The 27,475-nt window shown below is 43.7% G+C and overlaps 3 protein-coding genes and 1 pseudogene across 3 annotated transcripts; 2 read left to right on the top strand and 2 right to left on the bottom strand.

The window, feature by feature from the left end:
* The first annotated feature begins 737 nt into the window (after positions 1-737).
* Positions 738-2,667, top strand: LOC136485169 (probable glycosyltransferase 6). The gene has a single exon (XM_066482105.1). It carries the CDS (start codon positions 931-933, stop codon positions 2,356-2,358), a length of 1,428 nt encoding a protein of 475 aa, XP_066338202.1. The 5' UTR covers positions 738-930; the 3' UTR covers positions 2,359-2,667.
* A 3,346-nt stretch (positions 2,668-6,013) lies between these two features.
* On the top strand, positions 6,014-8,823 carry LOC136486894 (uncharacterized). The gene is made up of 7 exons (XM_066483960.1): positions 6,014-6,611; positions 7,006-7,149; positions 7,287-7,359; positions 7,481-7,586; positions 7,682-7,778; positions 8,317-8,412; positions 8,508-8,823. Exons 1-7 carry the CDS (start codon positions 6,093-6,095, stop codon positions 8,649-8,651), a joined length of 1,179 nt encoding a protein of 392 aa, XP_066340057.1. The 5' UTR covers positions 6,014-6,092; the 3' UTR covers positions 8,652-8,823.
* A 424-nt stretch (positions 8,824-9,247) lies between these two features.
* LOC136486892 (uncharacterized) lies at positions 9,248-13,922 on the bottom strand. The gene is made up of 5 exons (XM_066483959.1): positions 13,523-13,922; positions 11,843-12,779; positions 11,404-11,499; positions 10,000-10,136; positions 9,248-9,825 (listed from the first exon to the last, which is right to left on the bottom strand). The coding sequence occupies exons 1-5, from the start codon at positions 13,717-13,719 to the stop codon at positions 9,660-9,662; spliced, it is 1,533 nt and encodes a 510-aa protein (XP_066340056.1). The 5' UTR covers positions 13,720-13,922; the 3' UTR covers positions 9,248-9,659.
* A 4,875-nt stretch (positions 13,923-18,797) lies between these two features.
* Positions 18,798-20,470, bottom strand: LOC136489112 (uncharacterized; annotated as a pseudogene).
* Positions 20,471-27,475: the final 7,005 nt, after the last annotated feature.

The raw sequence follows: 27,475 nt of genomic DNA, 5'->3' as shown, positions 1-27,475 counted from the left end.
TGGGTGAGGTAATCACCCAGTAACGTACCCGTGGGGGAAAAATCCCCCAAACCCGTACCCTAATAGGGTTTTTACCCGCGGGTAAACGGGTCACGGGTACCCGTTGCCATCCCTAGACTAGACGTGTCACGTAGGTATAATATCTACAAACTAAGGCCTTGTTTATATTGCAAATTTTTGCAATCTGGACACTGTAGCACGTTTTGTTTGTATTTGACAAACTTTGTCTGATCATGGACTAACTAGGCTCAAAAGATTCGTCTTGTGATTTACAACTAAACTGTGCAATTAGTTATTTTTTTTACCTACATTTAATGCTCCATACATGCGTCTAAAAATTGATGTGATGGAGAGAGAGTGAAAAAACTTAGAATTTGGAGGTGATCTATACGAGGCCTAAAAGTTTTGGTCTGTTTAGGGAAAAAAAAAAGAACCACGTAGGAAAATGGCAATTAAGCTCGTACCACACGTAAGAGTGGCAAAAAAAAAAAAAAAAAAAAAAAAAAAAAAAAAAATCCCCTCGCTAACCGCGAGGCACGGCGCTCAGATGTGCCCGGCCGCCTGCCTGCAGCTTGACCGATCCATCAGAGTACCAGACCCACAGCATCACCGATCCATCCGCGCCGCGGCCCGCGCTTTATCCAGCAGGAACCACCACCGCTTCCTCGGCCGCTGCAGCCGCGCCCTGCCCGCCCCGGCCCCCGTTTCGCTCTCCTCTGGCATCACGCTGCTCACAGCTCACTCTCTCCTCCGACTCGCCCCGTCAAAAAGCGGAACAGCAGAGCCACCCCCGGCCCCCGCGCCGCGCCACCCGCCTTTGGCCTTTGGTTGGCCTTGGCCCCCTTTCCCCCGTCTAGAAACCCGAGCTTAGCCTTCTGCCGCACACTTCCCAGTTCCTCCCGCCACACCCACACGCGAACCAACCTCGCCATGGCCGCGTCGGAGTCCGTGTCGAAGGGCGGCAGCGGCGGCGGGGGCGCGCCGAGGCCGCACGGCCACCTGGCGCTCCCCGCGGGGCGGGTCCGCGAGGGGCTGGCGTTCGCGGCGGGCGCCGTGGTGTCCGCGCTCGTGCTCCTCTCCTCGGCCTCGGTGCTCGCGCCGCCGCCCGTGCCCAACATCGTCTCCCTCCCCCTGCCCCTGTCGTCGTCGTCCTCCTCCCCCTCCGTCTCCGCCCACGCCTCGGACGCCGCCGCCGCCGTCGGGAAGGGCCCGCGCACGTTCTACGACGACCCGGAGCTGTCGTACGCCGTGGGGGTTGGGGGGCGGCGGCGCGTCATCACAGACTGGGACGCGAAGCGCGCGGCGTGGCTGCGGACGCGGGGCCTGGACGCGGCAGCGGCGGCGGTGGCGGGGCGGGTGGTGATGGTGTCCGGGTCGCAGCCGGAGCCCTGCAAGGGCGCCGGCGGCGACCACGCGCTGCTGCGGTTCCTCAAGAACAAGCTGGACTACTGCCGGCTCCACGGGATCGAGCTCCTCTACAACACGGCGCTGCTGGAGCCGTCCATGGTGGCGTACTGGGCCAAGATCCCCGCGGTCCGCGCCGCGATGCTGGCGCACCCGGACGCCGAGTGGGTGTGGTGGGTGGACGCCGACGCCGTGTTCACCGACATGGACTTCTCCCTCCCGCTGGACCGGTATCGCCAGAAGAACCTGGTGGTGTACGGGTGGGAGCGGGAGGTGTACGAGGAGGAGCGGCCGTCGTGGGTGGGGCTGAACGCGGGCGTCTTCCTCATCCGCAACTGCCAGTGGTCGCTGGACCTCATGGACGCGTGGGCGCGCATGGGGCCGGCCTCGCCGGAGTACGCGCGGTGGGGGAAGACGCTGCGGGAGGAGCTGGAGGGGAAGCCCAACGACGAGTCGGACGACCAGTCGGCGCTCGTGTACCTGCTGTCCAGGCACCCGGAGCGGGCGCGCTGGGCCAACGCCACGTTCCTCGAGTCCGGGTACTACTTCCAGGGGTACTGGGCGGAGATCGTGGACCGGCTCGACGGCGTCGCGGCGCGGTACGAGGCCGTGGAGCGCGGGCGCGACGGGGCGCGGCTCGGGCTCCGCCGCCGCCACGCGGAGCGCGAGCACCTCCTGTACGCGGCGGCGCGGCGCGATGGGAACGGCGTCCCCGGGCCCGATGGCGGCGGGCAGAAGGGGTGGCGCCGCCCGTTCGTGACGCACTTCACGGGGTGCCAGCCCTGCGGCGGCGCGCCCAACCGGATGTACACGCGGAGGCGGTGCGCCGAGGGGATCCGGCGCGCGCTGGCGTTCGCGGACGACCAGGTGCTCCGCGCGTACGGGTTCCGCCACGCCGCGCCGCTCAGCGACAGCGTCACGCCGCTGCCGTTCGACTACCCCGCCGCGCACTGATGGATGGCACCGTCGGTGGGCGGCGGTGGGTTCGTCGACTGGTTACGGCTAAATTAAATGCAGATTGTGTCAGTCAGTGTGTGCTGTACATTTGGATTTGGGTGTCATCATACTCTCATACCGTCAGGGATTCGGGCCTCTTTTGTTTTGATGAGTGGGCAGATTTGGGCCTCTTTTACCGAGTTGTGCAACGCATGGATTTCGTCCAAAAAACTGTATCGTCGTGTAGGACATTGCCTTCCACTAAAAAAAAGTAGGACATTGCCACAATGTAACCGGTGGATTCTGCAGGAATTTGGAACTTTGAGTGAAAGAAATCCCACGTTCGGGACGTGGTACTCAAAGCTTGTCTTGTTTATTGCGAGTTTGTCCAGCACACGAGGAACAACCACCGAACAAGCTCCTCGTCTCGTCCGTCTCTAGTATAGAGCAAGAAAGAGATTCGAGAGCGCTTGCCGCGGGTCTGTGTCGGCGTCGGTGTGGCTCTTGCGCTGCGTCGGCGGCGTCCGTCCCCATCCCCCATCGGCCCATCCCGATCCCCAGGCTATTGCGTTATTTGAGCAACAGTTCCATTGGTGATGGGCTCTGACTGACGATCCTACTAGCCTTGGCCGCTGCTCACTGCTGGACGAGACGAGATCCACACCGGGCCACCGTGGACCGGGAGAATTGCGCATTGGATTTGGACGTCACCGGGGAAGGGGACTCGCCGACTCGTGGTGTTGGACTGTTGGTCGTCGGCTGGCTTTCACGGCGCGTCGGCGCGTGGCCGTGGAACGAGGCGAGGCGAGGCGACGACGACGAGCAGAGCAGATCACGGCGGTTATCGTGGACGTGTTTTTGTATATATTTGGCGCGGCGGACGGCGGAGGCGCGGAGCAGTCAATCGCCGACTTGTGTTGGCTGATAAGCCATGGCTGAAAATACTGTTGACTGATTTAGTGTGAGAGAAAAATACTATTTCTTGATTTAAAAAGTATGGCTTATAAGTCAAATGCCCAAACGAACAAGGTGAATATCGAAGGAGAGGGTGTTCTCAGGCCACGCCTGGTTCCTCCCGTATATAAATTAAAAAATGTTTAGACACATACATGAAATATTAAATATAAATTAAAAAATAACTAATTGCACAGTTTTACGTCTAATTTCCGAGACGAATCTTTTAAGCCTAATTAGTTTATGATTTGACAGTGTGGTACTGTACTAACAATATGCTAATGAAGAATTAATTAGGCTTAATAAATTCGTCCCACAGATTACTAACGGATTCTATAATTTATTTTTTTATTAGTATCAAATACCCGATACGACCTCCCAAAGCTTCACGCCCTGAATTTAAACTCCCGATTAAAAGAGCATCAGCTGCATTTACAGCAAACTGTAAAAAGCGTGGGGGCAGTGTCCTGGTCCTGCGGTGAAGAGTGACGTTGGCCGTGCCATACTAGCATACTGCCATGGCATGAGCCTCGTGCTTGTGCTCCTGGCTTCTGCTCGTGGCTTTCTTCAGCCAATCAGCTTCGTCAACTCATGGTATAGTTTACCATGATGAATGTACTAGTACATATACCACCTGCAAAGTACTACTAGGTATTTTACTCACGTGACCAACTTACGCGCAATTCTAATAATCGTGGCATCCAAGAAAGTCAAAGGATTCCCAAGAAGAAGAGAAAGCATGCTATGTCTTAGATATCTGTCAGTAAAAAATATACGATTCTTGCTCCCCGAGAAGCCGAATATATTCAAGTTTGACCATATCTAAAAAAACATTAATATTTATGATACCAAATAAGTATCAATAGGTTAATTATGAAAATATCTGCATACGAAACCGATTTTGGAAATATAAATGTTGATATTATTTTCTATAAATTTGGTCAAATTTATGAATGTTTGATTGACCTTAAACCTAGAATTTCATTCGTTTTTGGAGGGAGAGAGTACGCATTTCTGGTGTTTCCAAGTTGAGTATATCGTGCCATGTCAACTGTTTCATCCATACATAGTTCTTCTAAGAAAGAAGGATGAAGGTATGCCTCATGAAACAATCGTCTAATATAATCTACAACTACAAATTAGCACTATGAAGTGACTCAAGCTCTGTTATGTTGTACTCTCATGGTCTTAGAATATGCTCAATGTATGCTCCTATATAACAATTGACAACTAGAACAACCCAGTTGCATACTTCCACTAAGCATACCATCCTCATTGTAAGGAAAATGACACCTAGCAAGTGTCATTAAGTGTTTTGGTGATTGTATGACAACATGGTCAATGGGACTAACATTATTTTCTAGTATACAAGGTTTTAGTTCTATGGATGCAAGGCTGGAGTTGGGATTGGCTACACTGAAGACCAAACTAATCAACACCTCAAATGAAGATCAAGTTAAAGTGTTAAAGGCCTATATCAAAAGAAGTCGTAGCCGGGACAAAGAGATGAATGAATTGGTCCTATCTCATGATTTTAGATCTACTCAAATTGATTTGACATCAAACCAAAGTTGTAGATCTCTTCATTAGCTTTCTAGAAGTCGAAGATCATCAAAATCCGACGGAGCAATAAGTTACACCCAAAATATGAAACCACATTGAACTCCGGTAACTTTTTCGATCTCATCAGAACTCCAATTGGCATGGGATCAGTTCAAAGTTGTACAACTCTTCATTATCTTTCAATGAAGTCAAAGATCATAAAAATCAGAGTTTGGAGTAAAGAGTTACACCCAAAACACAAAAGTGTATCGTGCTGAAAAATGAGCGGCGGAAAGCTCTGGTGCCCAGAAGATAGCTATGGTGATACAACTCCGGTGATCATCGAAAGTAAATGTTACATCCATTCATTCAACAGCTAGATGAGCCACTCCATTCTAGATGAGATGAAGTATTATGAGTCCATTCTTTATATTTGGTAAAACGACTCATCTCCTCGTACTAGTACTAATTATTAGTTTATAGGAATGAGAGTGATGATGATCAGCCTATTCTATTCCACATACCAAACAAAAAAAAAAAAGAAATGAGTAGATGATGAACTAAGAGCATCTTCATCAGTTTTCTCATATTGCATCTCATATAAGTCGCATTAAGAGAGTACTCTAAAATCTATTTAGGATATAGGAGAGCACCGCTAGCTACAACAGATTAGCTAAAATTTGTCTTCTATATTTTTTAAAGATAGGGTAGAGGAGGTTGTCTCTTTTATTTAGGAGAGATGATGATTCTTTTAGGTTATCTCTTAAAAATTATAAGCATAGAAGATGAGATAGGAGATCTGCTATTGGAGCTCCTTCTCCTAAAATACTACTAGAAATGGGATAGAATACACGATGAATATGCTCTAAACTCATTCCTCGAACCAAAGGCCATACGCCAATGCATCAACTTTTTTTTTTTTTTTTTTGAGAAAATCCAATGCATCAACTGCCCAAGGACAGTGCTAACATGGGCTGTGACAGCGAACCGGGTACGCTGTCCATGGGGAAGCGACACGTGCACTAGGGCCCATTGAACTTATGGCCCGTGGGCCGTGAGCGACTGACCGGAGCAACGTATGGTCGGAGGAAAAGGGTGACACGGACACGGGTCAAATAAATGGACTCCTATTTCCCTTTCGTCTTTTTCTATATTTTTTCCCCCTTCGATTCGGTTCGATTTTCCTCCACGAGCTACACGACGCAGACGAATCCGTGGGAGCCCCGCAACGCCGCACCCCCACCGCATCGCCTCGTATGCTTCGCGCGTGCACACGAATCAGCGGCGCCGGCGGCCGACGAGAACGCTTCATGGCCTCCCGATGCCTCATCCCTTTCCTCTCTTCCTCCCCCTACTCCTCCACTCACCTCCCGCGCCAGCACCAGCCCCAGCCGCCGCCAGCCGCAGCCGCAGCGGCGCGCCCATCCCGGTTCCGCCTCCTGTTGGCGCGCGCCGCGGCGCCGCTCGACGACCCCGAGCCGGCGCCCGCGGTCGAGGAGAGGAGGTCGCTGGCCGTCAGGACGGGGGAGCTGTTCCTGGGGCTGGCGGCGCTGCTGCTGCGCGGGGCCGGGGCCGGGCGCAGGGGCGGGGCGGCGGCGGTGGAGGAGGTGGAGGCGAGGGACGGGGTGGTGTGGGAGCAGCGGCCCGAGGACGTGGACGCGGAGCGGGCGCGGCGGGAGCTCACTAGCCCCGGGTTCAGCTTCTCCGCGGCGGGGCTGCTCTTCCCCTACCACCTTGGCGCCGCGCAGTGCCTCATGGACCGCGGATACATCACCGTAAGCTTACCCCGCAGCTTTTGATAAGATTGAAAAGATGAACTGAGATTTGTGCTATTGTGCTTACAAATTGTGGAGTGTCTTTGCAAACAAGATTGACGAAATTGCACATTGCAGCCAACAACTTAGCATAGTATAGAGCAATGATGGTTGAGTCTGGCATAGATTTCTTTAGTTGAGTCTGGCATAGATTTCTTTAGTTTAGTAACTTCTTCGTCCCAAGCTAGTTTGTATGTCGTAGCATCTAGCGATGCTTGTTACATTTACAGTTATGCATGGGAGCTCATGTGTCCATGTGGTTCATGAATTTGGTGTGATATACATTATGCACTCTTACTGTTTATGTTGTGCAGCCCTCCTTATAATGATTTTGTTTTTCCGGAACTTATATTAGGAGAAAACTCCGTTAGCAGGCTCATCAGCTGGTGCCATAATCTGTGCAGTGATCGCGTCTGGGAACACAATGCAAGATGCTCTGCAGGTGACCAAAGTTCTAGCTGACAACTGCCGGAGTAAAGGCACTGCGTTTCGCCTTGGGGTATGTGTTCCCATTTTCCTTGGAATTCCTCTAGGTTATGTCACAGATGACATTTGGCATCCAGTTACTAAGCAGTGCTCTGTTAGCAGATTGAATTTTATTTGGTTTCACCCCTGTAATTCTGTGTGCTTGTGTAGGCTGTACTCAAGGATGTCCTTGACGAGTTTCTCCCAGATGATCTTCACATTAGATGCAATGGAAGAATTCGTGGTAAGCTTAATTTTTACAAGCACTGCCTCTCCATATCAAATATGTGCATCTTTTGGTATTTTGTTCTTGAGAAGTAACTCGGTTTTGCCATTTTGCGAATACTTATATTCTTCTCATACAGTTGCTATTACTCAGCTATCCTGGAGGCCTAGGGGCTTGCTGGTGGACCAATTTGACTCCAAAGAGGATGTCATTAATGCAGTTATTACATCCTCCTTTATTCCTGGGTAAGATCAGCTAGCATGTTCTTTCCTATCTATTTATGTATCTGTAGTTATATTTTGATTACAAGAGTTAAATAACCATTTTCTTCTCATTTCAGGTACTTAGCACCCAGACCAGCTACTTTCTTCCGTAATAGGCTCTGCATTGATGGGGGCCTTACATTGTTTATGCCGCCCACTTCTGCTGCAGAAACAGTATGTGCCTTTTGGTTTCTGCAATTCTGATGCTTAGGCCTTTTTAGTTCCTCCCCCAAAGTTTACTCCCTATTCCATCGAATGTTTGGATACATGCATGGAGTATTAAATATAGACTAAAAAAATAATTAATTGCATAGTTTGCGACTAATTTGCGAGACGAATCTTTTAAGCCTAATTAGTCCATGATTTGACAACGTGGTGCTACAGTAACACATGTGCTAATAACGGGTTAATCAGGCTTAATAAATTCGTCTCGCGGATTATTGACGGATTCTGTAATTTATTTTTTTATTAGTATCCGAACACCCCATGCGATACCCCATGTGACACCCGATGTAACACCCCAAAACTTTACATACTGGATTTAAACAAGGCCTTAATCTTAATGTATGTGACTGGCAAAATCATATTAGGAAAACAGCATATTGTACCACTGGTGGCACATAGTTCCATTTCATGATACATGAATACCTGATATGTACCATACTATCTGTTTGTTCTGTGGTGCTCATTACTTATCTGCCTACCATTGTAGGTTCGAATATGTGCTTTTCCAGTCAGCCGTCTGGGATTGCAAGATATTGGGATCAGTCCAGATTGCAATCCAGAGAACAGGGCTAGTCCAAGACAGGTGACTCAATTTTTTCAACTTGTACATAGTTCAATTCCATGGTCTATTGCTAACTGTTGTACTTTGTTCTCAAATGCCTTCTAAACCTACTGTAGCTGTTTAACTGGGCTCTGGAACCTGCTGAAGATGAAACTCTAGACAAACTATACGAGCTTGGGTACCTGGACGCAGCTGTATGGGCCGAGCAGAATTCTGCCGAGCTTATCACCAAGAATGGTCAATCCTTTGTCGCTGATTGAATCAAGTTCTGTTTGCTCAAAACTAATTTTGGTGTCCAAAGCTGAGTTCATGGGAGTTTGTATTGTAAAGATAACACCCTCACTGTCGAAGGTGGCATTGTACTGCATTGGATTTGAGTGTGTAGAAGGAGCACATGAAATGGTGATGCCAGCTTTTTCATAGCTGTGACAATAGTGCAGAACATGTTGGTAGTAGGGTCTTAAAAGCTGATCAGCATAATCAAATGTATATGATTATAGATGATGAGGTTTGACGTGAACCTAAAACAGGCAGATAATGTTTGTGCCAAACACTTTTGAAAAACTTCTACATACGGAACTTTCATGTAATCATAAATTGATAGTGAGTTTTCCTTTTGAGTTGATCGGTACTCCCTCAGTTCCAAATTATAAGTCATTTTGACTTTTTTTTTTAATATCAAATTTATTTTGCAGTACCTAAGCATGTATGTCTAGATACATAGCATATTTGATATACTAGAAAAGCAAGTGACTTATAATTTAGAACAGAGAAAGTAGTAGTCAGTGTTCGATTCTCCGATTGGATGTGAGCTTCCAGTCTTGGAAGTGAATCTGTCAATTCTTCGCTCAACAATTTCGCGTGGGATGTGAATATGCATCAGAAAATGAAAAACCGGCAATCAAAACAGTTATGTACATTGTTATAAATAATTTGCAACACCTTGCCCAATCTGAGGTCAGCATCAAACCCGAACCATATGCCTCACAGGAACGGATAAAATCACGCACTTCTACAACAACCTTATGTAACTCTGGAACAGAAGGGCAATGGAGACTTCTACAACCACCTTATGTAACTTTGGAACAGAAGGGCATTGGAGACTGGACCACCAAAGCACTTCTACAACCACCATATGCAACTTTGGAACAGATGGGCAGTGGAGATTGGACCGCCAAAAATTAGACAGGAAAAGAAGTATTCTTGGAACATTATTGCTCCAAAATATCAATTGTTTCTGGGACCTGGGCATCAGGAACAAGAAATCGCTATTCCCGCTTGTCCTCCTCAGCCTCATCTTCTAAGCTGAAAGCACCGCAAACACCAGCGCTTCTATCCTTGTCAATCTTTACCATCCCTACTTCACCATCTCCTTTTGTCAGAGATTGAGATTCCTCATCATCATCGTCAGCAGCTTCACCTGAATATGCATATCTGAACAAAGAAACGGCATATTGATTACAGAGCAGTCCATACACATAGAACAGCTGCTATTTTCCTATTGATGAAGTTGGTAATTGTTTGGCACTTCATGGATGATATGGTAAGGCAAGAAGCTACCAGCAACCAGGTAGATTATGCATCACATTGAAAATGAAAGAGAATTACCTTTGTGAGCTTTGGGATGGTGCCCACAGATAACAAATCACAAGAAGCAACACAAACGCAAGAACATCCCAGAAGGCAGTTATGATCCAGGCACTCTGCCACCTCTCACTGAAGGGGTCCGTCGCTTTGAAATAGACCTACAAAATGAGTCAACAGTAACAAATACGTGATTCAAATCTACAAGGTTCAAAACTGAAGATTCTCAAAAAAGAAATTTCAAATAAATTATGCCAGTTTAAATATCATCAATTAATAAGGAAACTATGTTATCTCCTTGTACGGAAACTTCTGAGATTTATGCATATGCAGAAAAATTGTTTGATCATAGATGCTCATGAATCGGAATAACTTCAACGAATCCAACAGCCTATGAATAATACTGACACATGCATTGGACAAAACCTGCATGCCATTCACAATTGGTTTCATGCCTTTGGTGGTGGTAAAACTTGCATACCATTCATCAATTAGTTTGATGCCATTGGTTTTGGTAGAAAATACTCCCTCCGTTCTAAATTATAAGACGTTTTAACTTTTCTAGATACATTGCTTTAACTATTTATCTAGACCTAGTGTATATCTAAGTGCATAGCAAAAGATATGTATCTTGAAAAGCCAAAATGTCTTATAATTTGGAATAGAGGGAGTAGCATATTACTTTGAGAGAAAGCTCACTAAAAAAGAGGGTCTTAGCTATTAGTGTAGATCACTATATCTTATTCTTATGAATTGGCTCCTCAGGTAAAAGATGATTTCAATGAAACAAATAACATGGGAGTACTTTTCTTGAACACACAGGAAAATGAGATGAGAATAAAATGACTATTCTAATCACAGAAACATGTTGATATACCACAATTTTATTCAATGTCCAATATTAGCACAATGACTATTCTCGTAAGTAGTTTGATCCAGAGTGGCACAAGACCAGCCATTGCAAATTTGCAATATTGTGGACAGCAGAAACTTGTTTAAAGCATAATCATTAGTTTATGAAAGTCGGTATTAAGAACCGAAACCTAAGGAAATCTGCTAAAAGTGTAACAGTGACATGTTGATGGTGATATTTTCCCTTCAATGGCAGAAGCGTTTCTTTGAGAAAATATTTGGAATAATAAAAAACCACTATTTTGAATTCAGTGAAAAAGTAACAATCAAATATATCCCTATACATGAATAAGAAAAAAAATCCCAAGTCCATTGGTCAACTCATTTCCTCGTATTTGAGTGGCACAACTTCAGGACGTTATAAAGATAACAAAAACTTGGATATTCATTAATCTTACAGCAATTCAATGAACCAAAAGGCAGCAAGATAATCTTATGTTGTTAGAAGAAATGCACCCAAATGTTCCTGTACAGACATAATGTTCACTATGGATTTATTTGGTGATATTTACATACCTCATAACCAATCCAGGCAACTGAAGCTATCACAGAAACAGCCAATGCATTTGTAAACTTTCTGTATATATCCAATTTCACGGAACTCCTCCTTGCCTGATGAACGAGAAAAGTAGCAGGTTGAAGAAGCAACACAAAGACACAACTCTTCATCTAGATTTAACAGGCTTCCTAACAATTTCTAACAGTTCAAGAGGCTGTCCTACTTGCACTATTCATGAATACATGCTTCATCATTAATACAAGTATTAAGAATTTCTAGCATACTAATCACTATGGCATATCTAAATTAGCCACATTTCCTGAAATAACAAAGAACTATTACATGTGGAAGTACTAACATTTGTGGAAATACACAAAGTCTAGATTGTATGAATTTACATAAAGAAAGAACAATTAGAAATACTTCTACTTGTTAAACTATACTAAATTAGCTTACCTGTAGCTTCTCTAGTGTGTGGGAAAGAGAAGTGAAAATCCAGAGTATGAGAAAAGCATCCAAAAATGCATCAGGAAGGACCAGGAAAAGCCTTGCTTTGCCTGATATATCATTAATTGTTCCAACATTCTCTGCAATGTCCAGCATCTCAGATGCCAGGAAATATGTAAGTCCGAGTAGCAACACCTTGGAAGTGAGACCTCCCAAAGTTGGACGAACAACACCATAACCCATTGAGATAGAAAGGATGAGTAGACGCGAAACTGTTTTTCTGATAGCTCCAACAGTAACCACCCAAGTTGTGATTCCAACTGGCCGCACACCACTGCTGTTGAAGTTCAAGTATTCAAAGTACCATAGTGTCATCTCAAACAGACCAAGTGCAATGACTAGAGTGATCCAATTCTGGATTGGCAATATATCCCTCCAGAACCTTATGTATTGGCTAAACCAAACAATCATTACCAACAGATACGCCAGCGACATGAGAACGTAAAATTTCATCAAAGGCGCCATTCGTCCCGGTAGATACCCACCAGGATTCTTCCAGATAGTCTTCCCACTCATAGTAAGGCCTCTCAGTTTTGGATCACAGGATATGAAGAACAAGTTGTACATGCCTGTCTTTGTAATGCGCACTGGCTCATCTTCTAACTTCACTGAAAGGTGATTAGCGCTGAAGTGCGTGTCTAGCACGTAGGGCCAATCTGGATCATCAGAGGACGGCCTCCTGATTACTTCCCCTTGCTTGCAGCCCTCTAGTTTAGCAAGGTCCGGGGTACAACATATGGACCTCTGTCCGCCATAGGCAGATCCCCCAATGTTATCCCTGTCCGCAGCTTCAAATAGTATAGCCTGTACCAAGCCCGTACTATGTGCCATTTTTGCGTGTGATTCCGCAGCTTCTGGGGTTCTCCAAAATGTAACATTCACAAACCTGAGAGAGTAAGACAGGGCATTTAGTATATCAAATTCAGCACCACACCACATGGTTTAAGTCTTACAAAAGTAGCCAATTAGTAAAGTCAATTGTACAAATTTAAGCCTATTTGTGATCGTTGAAAGGATAACTGTACACAAATGGGATGGAATTCTCCAAATCAGTGGCTAATGCAACAAAAAGGGAAAGATCAATGAAATTAAAGCTTGCTCTGGTTCAATGTGGTAGGCAATATAGGTAAGTACATGTTGAACACAAAGTAAAAAGGCAGCCATAAAACACAACCAAAATGCGCTGGTTTAACACAACCCAAACAGCTGAGCCCCACCATAAGTAAGATGAATGTGGGCAGCACCACTCAAATTAAAACAGGCTAAGCACAGCACAAACCCATCTGCATCCAGCTCCTCAGCACGAGCCCAAATTTCCAAAGCATCGCGAACCCCTTGCACATTCCACAACGAATCACATACTGATCACTACCAATCACATACTGATCACTACCCAGGAGCATAACCTTTCCACCAAATGTGGCACCAAGCAAGCAGAGCAGCGTCAGCTCCAGCAACCAGTTCCCATTTCCACTGGCGCGCTCTAACTCCACCGTTCCCTTAGCTGTAGCATCAAACCAGCTTCTAGAAAACTTCGGCCAAACACTGCGTTCTCCAGCCATCCGAAGACAAGGAGGGAGGGAGGGGGGAGGCGGGCGTGGGGTGGAGAGAGAGAGAGAGGGTCCTCACTTGATGAAGGAGGATGGCGGGGCAGCGGCGTCTGCCCCGTCGGCGACGATGCCCTCGCTGCCGCCGGAGAGGAGAAAGGCGTTGCCCACCTCGCGGAAGGGCTCCCGGTCGTAGGTGTGGATCGACGCCTCCGCGCCGCGGGCCCACCACCCGGCGGCGAGGGCGGCCGCGAACACCGCGAGGCGGCGGAGTTCCATAGGAGGGAGGCGAGAGATCTCGCTCGCGGCTCGCGTGGTGCGGTGGGTGGTGGGTCGGCGGAGTAGATCGGTCACTCGCTTGTCACCGGAAGGCGGAAGCGAAGCGAAGCGGAGGAGGGGGCCGAGCCCTTGGGGCCTGCTGGTCAGTGACGCCTGAGAAAGGACGGGAGTGGCAGCGAAGAGAATGTTCGAGGCTCTCTCGGCTTGCCGACTTGCACGAATCAAGAACTGGTGGCAGGAGCTTTTCGGATATTTTTCTGGATTCCTCCATCCATCCATCCATTTTGTGTCAAAAGTTTGGACGAGCGAGCACAACACAGAATATCCCGATAAAACGATGTGTTATAATAAATAAAAGTCTCATTAATTCAACACAATAACATACATTAAAAAAAAAGAAACCAACGGAATATCTAAGGCCAGATTGGCCCCGTTCGCTTGGAGGAAATTGGAGAAATCTGGAGGAATTTGTGAGAGAAAAACACTGTTTTGAATAAAAAAAAAACAGATCAAGCCGGGTTTAAGAGCACACGAACGAGGCCATTAGCTGTGAGGTTTCCCGTCCCAATTTTTTAGACTCTCATGTGTTAAAAGTAGTATTTTGTTTTTAGCTTCGAAGCAGCCATGGCATATGAGAAAATAGATAGGTAAGATTAAAACCCTATCAGGCACAAAGGGTAGACTATTGTATCGTGTTTCGACAATAGGAAGAAGCTAGCGAAGCGTGTGGCTGCTGATAGGTTGCTCAAACGGGTGTTATGGGCTTTATCATGCGGAGGCTTAAAGACATTCTATGTGTCGTGTAGGTCGGGATTACCTCCGTGCTCTGTCAAATCTGGTTTCACTGACACTAGGCCCATAAGTATGAGGTGAAGTTGTGAAAAGCTGCTATTTTTAGATTCATTCTAGCTCATTCCTATGTGAGAGTAGAATTTTAGGAGCTTCGAGTTCTCGGTGCCTTTGGCGACTCGAGAGGGGTACAGTGCGGTCGGTAGGGTTCCTGTTTGGATCATTCCCTACAATCTAAATTTGAGTCCACATCCTAATCTTCACTCGTGTCCAATCAGGAGCCGAACCTCCTCTGTAACTCACTACTATAGAAAGAACTCGTAGCAATGCCCATTTTTTAGGGGCGGCTCTATATCGAGCCGCCTCTACAAATGGTGCCCAAATGAGCCGCCCTTATAAATCCATTTGTAGAGGCTGCTGGTGTTATGAGTCACCCCTACAAATGGCTCGATTTGTAGGGGCGGCTCTATATTGAGCCCCCCTATAAATAGACGTCGAATAGTAAAAATTAAATACTAAAATTTGATTTTTTTCGAACGACCTCGAATGGAGAAATAACCAAAATAAAAATTATAGATCTCGAAAAGTTATAGAACTTTGTTGTTTACAACTTTTTCACTTGAAATAATTTACTACATCAAAATGCTGTTGGAAGTTAAAATTTTAAATTGTTAAGGAACTCTGATTTCTCTTTTTAATCTCTGTCTAAAACTTGTAATTAGTCTTTTTCTCTCATACTAACTTCAAATTTGATGATTTTTTCCTATAGTTTTCTAAAATCATGCTCTATCAATTTATTGTGTTCTTGCAGCTAATATTTTAGTCAACTTTTCATGTGACTTTGTTTTATCAATTAAAATTTTGAATTTAAAAAAATAGCAACTTCAAACAATATTTTGAAGCAGTAAATGTTTTCAGCTGAAAAAGTCATGAACATAAAAGTTATAGAACTCATCAAGATCTACAAGTTTTATTTTTATCATTTCTTCATCCGATAAAGTGATAGTAACATTGTTCACAAAATTTACATCTCTCTTATAGTTTATGAAACCATATGAGTGATATATAAAATTGTGAACAATGTTGCTACCATTTTGTCAGATGAACAAATGACCAAAATAAAAGTTGTAGATCTTGATGAGTTTTACAACTTTGTTGTTAATGACTTTTTCAGCTGAAATCATTTACTCTTTCAAAATATTGTTTGAAGTTGACATTTTTTAAAATTCAAATTTTGAATTATTTAAACAAAGTCACATAAAAATGACCAAAATGAAAACTGTAGATCTCGAAAAGTCATACAACTTTGTAATTGACAAGTTTTTCATTTGAGATCATTTTGTCATGGAAAACTACGTTTGAATTTCTCAAATTTCAAATTTAATTTTTTTCTAATGACCTCGGATAGAGAAACAACCAAAATGAAAGTTGTAGATCTGGAAAAGTTAAAGAACTTTGTAGTTGACAACTTTTTCGTTTGAGATCATTTTGTCAAGGAAAACTACGTTTGAATTTCTCAAATTTGAATTTTTTTTCAAATGACCTCGGAATGAGAAACCAATAAAACGAAAGTTGTAGATCTCAAAGAGTTATAAAACTTTGTAGTTGACAACTTTTTAATTTGAAATCATCTTGTCAAGAATTTCTCAAATTTGAAATTCAAATTTTGTAAACGACCTCGGATGGAGAAACTACCAAAATGAAAGTTGTAGATCTCAAAAAGTTATACAACTTTATAGTTGACAACTTTTTTATTTGAATTCGTTTATGGCCATAAACAAACAATTTAAACTTGGTTTAGGATAATATGTGGGGAACCAAAATCCAATATAGACACAAGTGAGTGTGAGGTGCAGTTGTAGAGGAGGGTTGCAAGTTCGAATCCCGCCGGCCGCGAAGTGAGCAATTTTCGCGCGGGTCGTTGACCGGTGGGGGCCTCCTTGGGTTAATTTTTTTACTATTTTTTTGCTACGCCCCTATAAATCTTGAGCCGCCCCTACAATAGCAATGCTGTGGTAGGGGCGGCTGGCAAAACAGGCCCTACAAATGCTTATAAGCCGCCCCTAAAAAACCTGGCGGCAGTAGTGACTAGTAGGCATGCCGCAACTAAGCCTTGTTAGGGTTTATCCCACCTCAGGGTAGATCCTGCTAGGGAGGGTGGGTGATTCAAGGCGGGCGAAAGGAAGATGGAGAATGTCAAGGGAATGATGGAAAAGATGAAGCTTTCGGAGGCTGAGAAGAAAAGCATCAGGGTGTCGGCGGGAAATGCTGGTGCATCATGATTGGCGAAACCACAAGAGATCGAGAAGGTGTTAGCGGATCGGTCGATAAACATGGATGGGTTGGCTAAGGTGCTGGGGAATATATGGTGCCCGATCCACCGTATGGACTACAAAGACCTCGGATCGAACCACTTTCTGTTCACCTTCCACCAGCCGGCAGGAAAGCGAAGGGCGTTGGAGGATGGTCCAGGGGTTTTCGGAAAGGATCTGATAGTCTGATAGTGATGGTAGACTTTGATGGAAGGAAGAGGGTGGAGGACATCTCCTTCCATCACGTGCCAATCTGGCTACATGCCTTAGGTATGCCGCTGGGCATGATCAACCCCAGACTAATTAGGCTTGATAGATTCGTCTCGCAAATTAGTCTCTATTTGTGCAATTAGTTTTGTAATTAGTCTATGTTTAATAGTTTAAATTAGTGTTCAAACATCTGACGTGACAGTGACTATAGTTTAGTCTGGGGACCCCAAATGCTATAAGTGCGTACATGTGTTTTTTTTGTCACACGAGAGGTCTAACATGGTAGACTGTGTGGGGTCATCAATTTAGATATACAAGATTTCTTTTCATGATTTCTCTTCTCACTATGAATCCTTCCAATACAATATAGTGGTACAACATCTCCATAGCAACGTGCATGAAATATCATCATCTACTCTATCCGTTTTGAATTATAAAACATTTTGCAGTTTCCATATATACGTTACTTTTACTATGTATCTAGATAAATATAGTATATACCTAAGTCACTAGCAGACTGGAGCTCAGTACTGGCGGTTCCAGAGCCATTTCTACTAGCATCTGATTCCACCGCTAGTGTGAAAGGCTAGTACAAATCATCAATACTACAAGCGGTTAGATAAGATGCGCCAGTGTTAATAACTTTGTATTGACGGTTCCTCTAAAACAACTGGCAGTGATAATAGTATTTACACTGGCGGTTGAAGTAAAGCATCCGCAAGTGGTAAAGCATTTTCACTGGCGGTTCTTTTAAGTTAGCCGCCAGTGTAATTTTTTTAGCATAGGTGGTTGACCTAAATCTGCTGTCTCTGGAATAATTTTTTCAGAGGCGGTTTATTAGCAAAATCGCTAGTGAATTGTTTTTAAAAATTCAAAATTTGGTGCCATATATTTCCTGTCAGTGAATTGTTTTTATTTCCCACCATATATTTCCCGCCAATGAATATTGTATACAAATTGAAACAAATCTAAATAGAAATCATAGAAAATTATATTTGCATGCACCAAAAGAGCAATATTTGTTGCAGTCTACCAAAGCCATCACAAGCTAATAATGTATACATAAAACAAAGTTTCTTCCACTCATAGCTAGCTCGGTCCCATGACATACTCCTCTAATAATCCTCGTGGTTTAGCTCTAGCCTGGCAATATCTACGAGATCTCGATACTGTGGTCGAGCTAATTCTGACTCTCGATCAAAATACTTCCCATCGAAGTGAATTATTTCTTTCGTGATGAACCGACTAAAGTCCTCGCAAATGTTCATGAGCTCTTGATTCTGGAGGCGCATACTCGTGGGATCGCACTTGTATACCTGCAAAATATAATAAGTCATCATAATTTACAACTAACCAATACATAGAAGGCATAAGTAGTGACAAAACTTGACATATGACTATTACTTACTTTGCTAGGGTTGTTGGTGCATCTCGTGTTTTCTCTGAGAAACTCGCACACATAGTACCCACAGTGCACCGATCCTGGTGGTTGCTTGTGGCACTATATATATAAGAGTTGGCAATTAGTTACTACATAGTTGCTACGTGTACAAACATAGAAGACAAATATATGTATGCTTATTTAAAATGTACCTGATAGTTACTCCCCACATGTAGTGGTTTTTTGGCTTTTTTTTAAATCGTACCATCCACCCTTGAACTTATAGAACTTGTATGCCCTGCAGCGCTCGAATGAATTCAACAAGTCATATCCAAACTCTCGTAGATACTATAGAAATATGGAAAAGCACGCATGCAAATCTTGACCTATTGTTGTAAAATATCGATGAATTTTTTATAACTACTCTGTGGGAAATCTGTGGAGTCAAGGACCAAAATCCGTGCATTGTAGAGCCAAATGTCCATACAAACTCAATGGTTCCTACACGGATTCAATGAAGCCATGTGTTAAGACAGTAAGAACTTTGCAAATAAAAATTATTAAGGGAGTTTGCGACCAACACATACTTGAACATGTATGGTGCACATATAATTCTCCTGTCTTGGTATTGAAGAAACATGTTTCCTATGTAGGTGGCCACTGCAGTTTTCTGCTTGTGTTGCTCCTTCACTCTATTTTTTGCTATTTCAGCCTCGCTCTTGCCCACAAACTTGTCGTGATCAGGACCCATAACAACTGTGTGCTCGTTCTCGCTTATTCTTAATGGGTTGAGATACCCAACCCCTTTTCCCTCATGAAAAAATGGATCCTCAGTGAACCACATCTCCTGGTCGGCTTGTTGCATTCTGTAAAGCGCACGACTTTATCAGATACTTCATATGCCCTAACATTATATTAGTATTAAAACATAATTATGTATGAGCGACACTTACAGGCACCACACGGTCACGAGCTGGACGTCGAGTTTGCGAACGCGAAACATCAACCAAATGTCCTCGAAGTCAACCATAACCTTGCTAGAGCCACTCATAAAAGTTAGTGGTGGTACAACCGCGCTGAAGGCATTGATCCCAACCAAAGATGCTCTCATATACCAGTCATGGAACCTCTTCATCGCATGTGAAACACAACGGAGTTCGCACCACTAGAGTAGAGGCCTACCTAGCACATATTTATCGGTGAGGATATTATCGTAATCCTCTCTCATTGGCTTTCGTATGGTGATCTTGTCGGAGGTGGACTTGGCAGCTTTTTCACTGCCATGTGTGACTGGTCTCCTTGTCAATCTGGTCATCCACTTCTTCATGACCACCGGTGACGATGTCTCACCGATGGGTGTAACCATTTTTGGCACAGACTTAGGGTTTCCTTTAGCTACATGGCCTTTAGGTTCCGATGAGGCATCCTTCTTGCTTGGGGATGATGGTGGATTCAAGGTTGTTGATTATGGTGGGTTAGGTAGAGGCTCTGAGATGGTGTGGAGGCTAAACGCTGGTGGTGGGTTAGGTTCTGGTGATGGTGGTGCGTTACGAGATGGTGGGTTTGGAGATGTTGGGTTAGGTTTAGGCTCTAAAGGGGTATGAGATGGCGGCGAGGCTGCATGTGAGAACCCTCCTTCATTGTCCACTCTGAAAAATGGCATTGATGGAATAGGATCATTCAACCTAATGTCCCGTCGAGGCCATAAGATGAACTCGTTGATAGCTTGACCAAGTTTCGCGACACCGTCAGGAGTAGGGATGTCTAGGAAGTCATCCCTATGTCCTTCCACGACTGTCAACACTTCTACCCTGTAGTACTCCTCTGGCATTTTCTTGTTGTGATAGTCATGGCCTAGGATCACAATACCGATGGCAACTTCTATCGTACGGATATTGGTGATACCATACGATATAACTAGGGAGCAAGCTATCAGTGCGACGATGTCATCAACTACATAGTGCTCCCTATTTGCCATAGATCCGATACTGCTTGGAACTATTGGAGAATCCGAGGGTTGTGTGATGACCATCTACATCTATGGCGTCTGTGTGATCATCTGTGGTAGCTGCATTGTCGACACTTGTTGACTTGACATTACACTATCCAATTGTTGCCTTATCTCAGAATTAGGATTGGCCATGATTTCAACCAACATCTGTTTCATTTCTTGCTTAGCCTCCTCCTTAAAATAATCTCTCATAGCTTCCTTGTAGCGGTTGCATTTTCTATACATCTCGGCATGCTCAGGAAATCCTTTCTCCTATCCTAGCCGGGACAAGACGCCTCGCACACGACCAGGGTGCTCTGGGTTACTCAGACCAACACTAAGGGTGTCCCTCTTTCTTGATGGCTTGAATGATCCTTCCTTTTGCTTAGCTACCACGGCCAAAATGTTCTTGGCTGCTTCATTGGTCATTGGATCGGGCCACGACAAACCAGCCTCACTTTTTTGTGGTTTGCGCGGACAAAGCCAGTCTCCTACCCTTTCGGGTACATCCTCCAACAACACCAGTAACCCTGCCGCCTTCCATGTAGCTTCTTCTGCCCTCCATTTGGGAATCGCACACTGGTAACCACCAGTTCCAAGGCGGTGGTGGTATATGTTCTTCTTTGCAAGTTCACTATTGGCTTGACTACTTTATGTCCTCCCTATCTAGGCAAAAGGAACCATGGTTCATTTGAACTTTTATATCTCTGATATCTTGGAGTTCGACTTGTTGATAGGACAACCAATTGAAAGACTTATCCAAGAAGGACAAATAAGAAAATTGAAAATAAGCCTCGGAAAGAACTTCAAACTTTTTGTACCCATTACTCATTCTCTAAATGCTGAGACTGAGCCGATTCTCGAGCAAGACCCAATGGATGAGGTTAAGGTTGCATCTCTTGAATACTTGATCGAACCCAACCTTGAAGATGATGCCCAGTTCTTCATCGAAGAGGAAGGCAAAAATCCCTTAGAACCCAAACCCTTAGATGAATTGCTGGAACCACCTAAGCCCTCTATTGAGCTTAAACCCCTGCCTTCTGGTCTTAGATATGCTTTTCTTAATAATGATCAGGATTCTCCTGTGATCATAAGTGATAAACTCTCCTAGGAAGAATCCCTCCGCTTGCTAACTGTCTTAGAAAAGCATCGCTCTACTTTTGGCTACTCACTCCAAGACCTTAAGGGAATTAGCCCTGCTCTTTGCCCCTATCGCATCCCTACAGACCTAGATTCTATACCTTCTAGGGAGCCACAACATCGGCTTAATAATGCGATGAGAGAGGTTGTTAAGAAAGAGGTTTTGAAACTCTTCCATGCTGGGATCATCTATCCCGTTCTGTACAGTGAGTGGGTAAGCCCTATGCAAGTTGTGCCTAAAAATGGAGGCATGACTGTTGTTAAAAACAAAAAGAATGAATTAATCCCCCAAAGAACCATCACAGGATGGTGGATGTGTATAGACTATCGAAAACTTAACAAGGCAACAAAGAAAGATCATTTTCTATTGCCCTTCATTGATGAAATGTTGAAGTGACTGGCAAATCACTCTTTCTTCTATTTCCTTGATGGGTATTCAGGTTATCACCACATACCGATCCATCTTGATGACCAAAGCAAAACTACCTTTATATGTCCATATGGAACTTATGCTTATCGTAGAATGTCTTTTGGACTATGCAATGCTCTAGCTTCTTTTCAAAGATGCATGATGTCTATATTTTTTGACATGATTGAAGAAATCATGGAAGTTTTCATGGATGACTTTTCTATTTATGGAAAAACTTTTGATGATTGTCTTGAAAATTTAGACAAGGTTTTGCAAAGATGTGGGGAAAAGCACTTAGTCCTTAATTAGGAAAAATGTCATTTCATGGTTTGAGAAGGCATAGTGCTTGGACACTTGGTGTCCAAATGAGGGATCGAGGTAGATAAAGCTAAAATTGAAGTAATTATACAATTACCTCCTCTTGTAAATATCAGAGGGATCCACAGTTTTCTTGGTCATGTAGGGTTTTACCGCCGCTTCATAAAAGATTTTTCACATATTGCTAGATCACTTACAAATCTTTTGGCCAAGGATGTTCCCTTTGAATTTGATGATGCATGCTTAAAATCTTTTGAAATTCTTAAAAAATCACTCATCTCTGCACCAATCATCCAACCTCCTAATTGGTCGCTACCTTTTGAAATTATGTGTGATGCAAGTGATTATGCTATTGGGATAGTTTTGGGTCAAACAAAAGATAAGACGCATCATGCAATTGCTTATGCTAGCAAAACTCTGATAGGTCCTCAACTTAATTATGCAACAACTGAAAAAGAACTCTTGGCTGTTGTTTTTGCTATAGACAAGTATAGATCTTACTTAGTAGGAGCTAAGGTGATTGTTTATACTGATAATGCTGCTTTGAAATACCTGCTCACTAAGAAAGATGCTAAACCTATACTCATACGATGGATTTTGCTACTCCAAGAATTTGACTTAGAAATAAAAGATAAAACGGGAGTAGAAAATTCTATTGCCGATCACTTGTCCAGAATGCAGTTTGAAAATTCATAGGAACTACCCATCAATGATTCTCTATGGGACGACAAGCTCTTCAAGATCACAAAATCCGATCCCTAGTATGCAAATATTGTTAATTTTATGGTTGTAAGTTATGTACCACCAGGGGAGAATAAAAGGAAACTCATCTACAAAAGTCATCTCCACATATGGGATGAGCCATACCTCTTTAGAGTTTGCTCTGATGGCCTACTCAGGAGGTGTGTACCGGCAGAAGAAGGCATCAAGATCATAGAATGATGCCACTCATCACTATACAGAGGGCATTATGGTGCATTTCGCACTCATTCAAAGATCTAGCAAAGTGGATTCTTTTGGCCAACCATGTATGAAGACACGAGGGACTTCATCCGAAGGTGTGGATCATGTCATAGGCATGGGAACATCAATTCAAGAGATGCCATGCCACTCACCAACAACCTCCAGGTCAAACTCTTCGATGTCTGGGGAATTGATTACATGGGACCGTTTCCAAAGTCGAAGAATCATGAGTACATCTTAGTGGTAGTTGACTATGTCTCCAAGTGGGCTGAAGCCATGCCATGTAGAGCTGCTAATGCTAAGAACTCTAAGAAGATGTTTGAAGAAATAATATTTCCACGATTTGGAGTTCCAAGAATGGTGATTAGTGATGGAGGCACTCACTTCATTGATAAGAACTTTCACAAGTACTTGTCAAAATATGGGATCCATCACAACATCGCTACTCCGTATCACCCTCAGACAAGTGGCCTAGCAGAAATATCGAACAAACAAATCAAGAACATTCTGCAGAAGACGGTCAATGAGATGGGACTACATGGAAGGATAGACTACCCGATGCACTATGGGCCTACAGAACGGCCTATAAAACACCTCTTGGAATGTCACCATACTAACTCGTCTACGGGAAGACCTGTCATCTACCTTTTGAGCTAGAATTCAAGGACACTAGGCTAACAAACGATGGAATATGGACTTGGAAGCTGCAGGAACCAGGAGGAAGATGCAACTCTCGGAGCTCGATGAATGGCGTGAAAAAGCATATCATAACTCCAAGATATACAAGGAGAGAACAAAGAGATGGCATAATAAGAGGATCAAGAAGAAAGAGTTTGCCCTAGGAGATAAGGTATTACTTTTTAATTCTAGGGTGAAATTACTCGGGCATGGAAAACTTTAGAGCAAATGGGAAGGACCATTCTAGGTTATAAGCACCTCGTCGCATGGAGTGATAACACTTCAAAATGATGAAGGTATGTTATTCAAGGTCAATGGTCACCATCTCAAGATATTTCTAGAACCAGAAAAACTACCTAAGGATTTGGATGATGTAGATTTTATTATTTTGCCATAGATTTAGACCTCTGCCCTCCACCTTATGATTTGTAACGTGGTAATATATTTTTTGGGATTAGATAAACATTAGAAACTATCGTGGTGACATGTGGGGCCGGCCCACCTGTCTATCTCCTCGCCCTCGCTCGATTGGATCGTGAACCTTCCAGAGTATTGTCGTGAGGATATCCAATTTTTCGAGCCATTCGGTTTTTCCTCGTTACGAGACTTCTAATGGATAGATCTTGACCCCTGCTGCAAATTTTCCCCCCTACATAAACAAGCCCCTGCCTGCCTCCATAGCCATTCCAAAAAGCCTCTCATCTCTAGCAGCAACAAAGCTTTCATCCTTCCAAGCTCCAATGGCCGGTAGAGAGATCGTCTCCAATGGAGTTGAAGATGACATACCGCTGAGCATCATCCTGCCATGAGAGATGACTCTTGTCCCTAGCCAATCCTACTTCACCCAAGCTATCCATCATCCTACAATCGCTTCACCACCTTCGTGTCAACTTGTTCAAGGCAAGCCACGCCAGCTGGAGGCACCGAAGATCAAGGTGCCAAAGGAGATCAACCTCCTTCCTCCAAGGGCGAATGAGGTGCTAATGGGGGTGAAGACCAACAAGTTTGGGGATGTCACCTATGCGAAGTACAAGTCAGTCACACCACGTGTGGCCATAGATGGAGTTTGTGCTATGCCTGAGCAAGTCAAGATTGTCTGACAAAGGAGAAGAAGAAGAGGGCACTACCCACTACCCAAGAGAGTGAGGAGAAGCATCAACGGATGACCGTCACGCTTTAGATTGACAAGATCCAAGCCCTTACTCAAGTCATCCATGCTTTACAGCATAGGATTGACAAAGAGCATACCCATCACTTAGACTTAGAGCATGAAGTTACTATCTTATGCCGTTATGTTGTCAATAAGGACAAATTTAAGAATTGAGAGTTAGGTTGATTGATAAGGCATGCTTAGGTCATTTGTTTAGATCATTTGATTAGGTCATTTTAGTTAAAGATTGTGTTAGTCAGTTAAAGTTTAGGTTGCAAGTGTAATAAAGTGCCTTATATGATATCAATGGAATTCTTTTGCCATTATCTGCTCTCTATTCTTTTATATATGTGTTTGTCTCCACATGTTGTGCATAAAGGTAAATAGGAAACAAGTGTGGGGGAAGCACACTGCGACAACGCAATGAGATTCGATTGCGAAAATCACAAAATTTAGAAAGAAATGGACCAAATACCACGCTCGCCAAAGTTGGACCGAAATGGGCTCCGGGGCAAGCCGTTCGGTCTCCTACATGGGCTAGCTAGCCTAGCCTAGCTTCGCCTCACCTCACACTTCATCCACGGTCAGGTTTGAGTCCCATATGTTCTATTTTCACCCATCTCGCTTTCTGTTTCGAACCGAATTGAAAATTCTTTAATAAAACAACTTTAGAACTTGAGGAAAGATTATTTCAGTCATGACTTGAAGGATAGATTCACATAATACTTTTCTTGGAAGTCTTGCTACTGTTGGGAACTTATTTTTAGTGACCCCATGTTACTTAATTTGTTGAGGAATGAGATATAGTAGAATAATGATAACTTGATTCTTGATGTCTCATCATTGGAGAATTTTATTTCAAAAGTAAAATGAATAGCTACACCTCTCCTTTGTGGTAAGTAATGTCCCACCAAAGCCAAATATGATGGACGAGGAAAACCTTCTACATATACTACTTGTTACTACATTGAGTTTGGTCAAACCTTGTGATCCTTGTTGAGAAATTTATCATGCTCTTAAGATCAAGATCACGTACACTCCACATATATCTGCTGCTCCTACACTAGGAGTACGCAAAAACATGTTTCCATCCACCCAAAAATGTTCTACTCCTATATTGGGAATAGACACAAAACTAAGTTTGTTAGGATAAATGCTACAAGTTCTTGATATTATCTCTCTTGAAAAGTTTCAATTGCAGAAAGAAGAGGCATGGGCTATGCAAAAGTTATTCACAAAAGAAAAAGAAAGTATTGAAAAAATGGACAAGTGTCTGAGATATTGAAAATAATAGGTACTCAGATGCCCGCCTAAAAAAAGAAGAAACATGAATAAGATAGCCCATGTTTTCTTGCAAAAGTGTTTCAATGTTTCAAACAAGAGAGATATGTTTCAAGGAGCATAATAGAATTAGGTTAGCCACCATATACATCCATGCACATGCACATCTTGATCTAAGAGTATGATATTTTTTCTTCTCAGATCCTTGTTTTGACTTTACGATATATGCAATGCAAGTAAGTTCTCATATTTATTCCTACCTAAGCTCCACATAAGCTTTTAGAGGTAGGTAAAAAGAAGGCAAAGTTATCAATGCCTTTGTAAGGATCCAAAAATACCACTTATATTGAGTGATTTGAGAGTGCCATGAAAGGAGAAGGTAAGCTATGTATTAAAAAATCTTAATTAAAATGTTTCTCCAATTGACTTGACTGAAAGAAGATGGTGATCTGTTTCAAGCTGTTCCGTTCTTCCACCGCCCAAAGTTTCCTGGTAGACACTTTTGAAACCCACAGTACATGCATGACTGGGAATGGTTTTATGCTGATGTCTTGTCCCAAAGTTATGTCTTAAGTAATCCATCCTTTTATCGAGGACGAGTAAAAGCCTAAGTGTGGGGGAGTTGTTGACGGTAGTTAATGTCAATTATAAACCGTCAGTATACCTTGCATAAATGACTAAAATGGATCATCAACATAGACTTAGGGGTTTAAACTAACAATTTTCATGAGTTTTGGTGAATCTGTGTTTCCAGCAGGATTTAATCAGAAAACCATCAAGGAGGACCTATTCGTCAAAGGAAATCACGTTTATCCGCAACGGTACCTACGCGGGAAGACACTAGAAGACTCCAGAAGACAAATCATCAAAGCAGAGCATGTGCCACTAACATGTGGGGCTGGCTAGCCCACCTATAGGATGGCTAGCCTATGGGCCCCACCTAGCAGCACCTCCTCGCTACGTCGGTTCTCCACCGCCTTAAGGATTGCATCTATGCCATTCTTTTAAGTCGGTTTGATCCGAGGGTCCAGGATGCTTGAAGGCCTCTATATATACCTGTCTGTACTGCCTCCTCCAGACAGATCCTGAAACCCTAGAAACCAGAGCCACAATTTAGATTCTCTCCATCAGGATT

Source organism: Miscanthus floridulus, chromosome 10 (assembly GCF_019320115.1).
Source record: "Miscanthus floridulus cultivar M001 chromosome 10, ASM1932011v1, whole genome shotgun sequence".
Lineage (NCBI taxonomy): Eukaryota > Viridiplantae > Streptophyta > Magnoliopsida > Poales > Poaceae > Miscanthus > Miscanthus floridulus.
The sequence above is the reverse complement of the archived record's forward strand: the minus strand, read 5'-3'. Positions and strand labels throughout refer to the sequence as shown.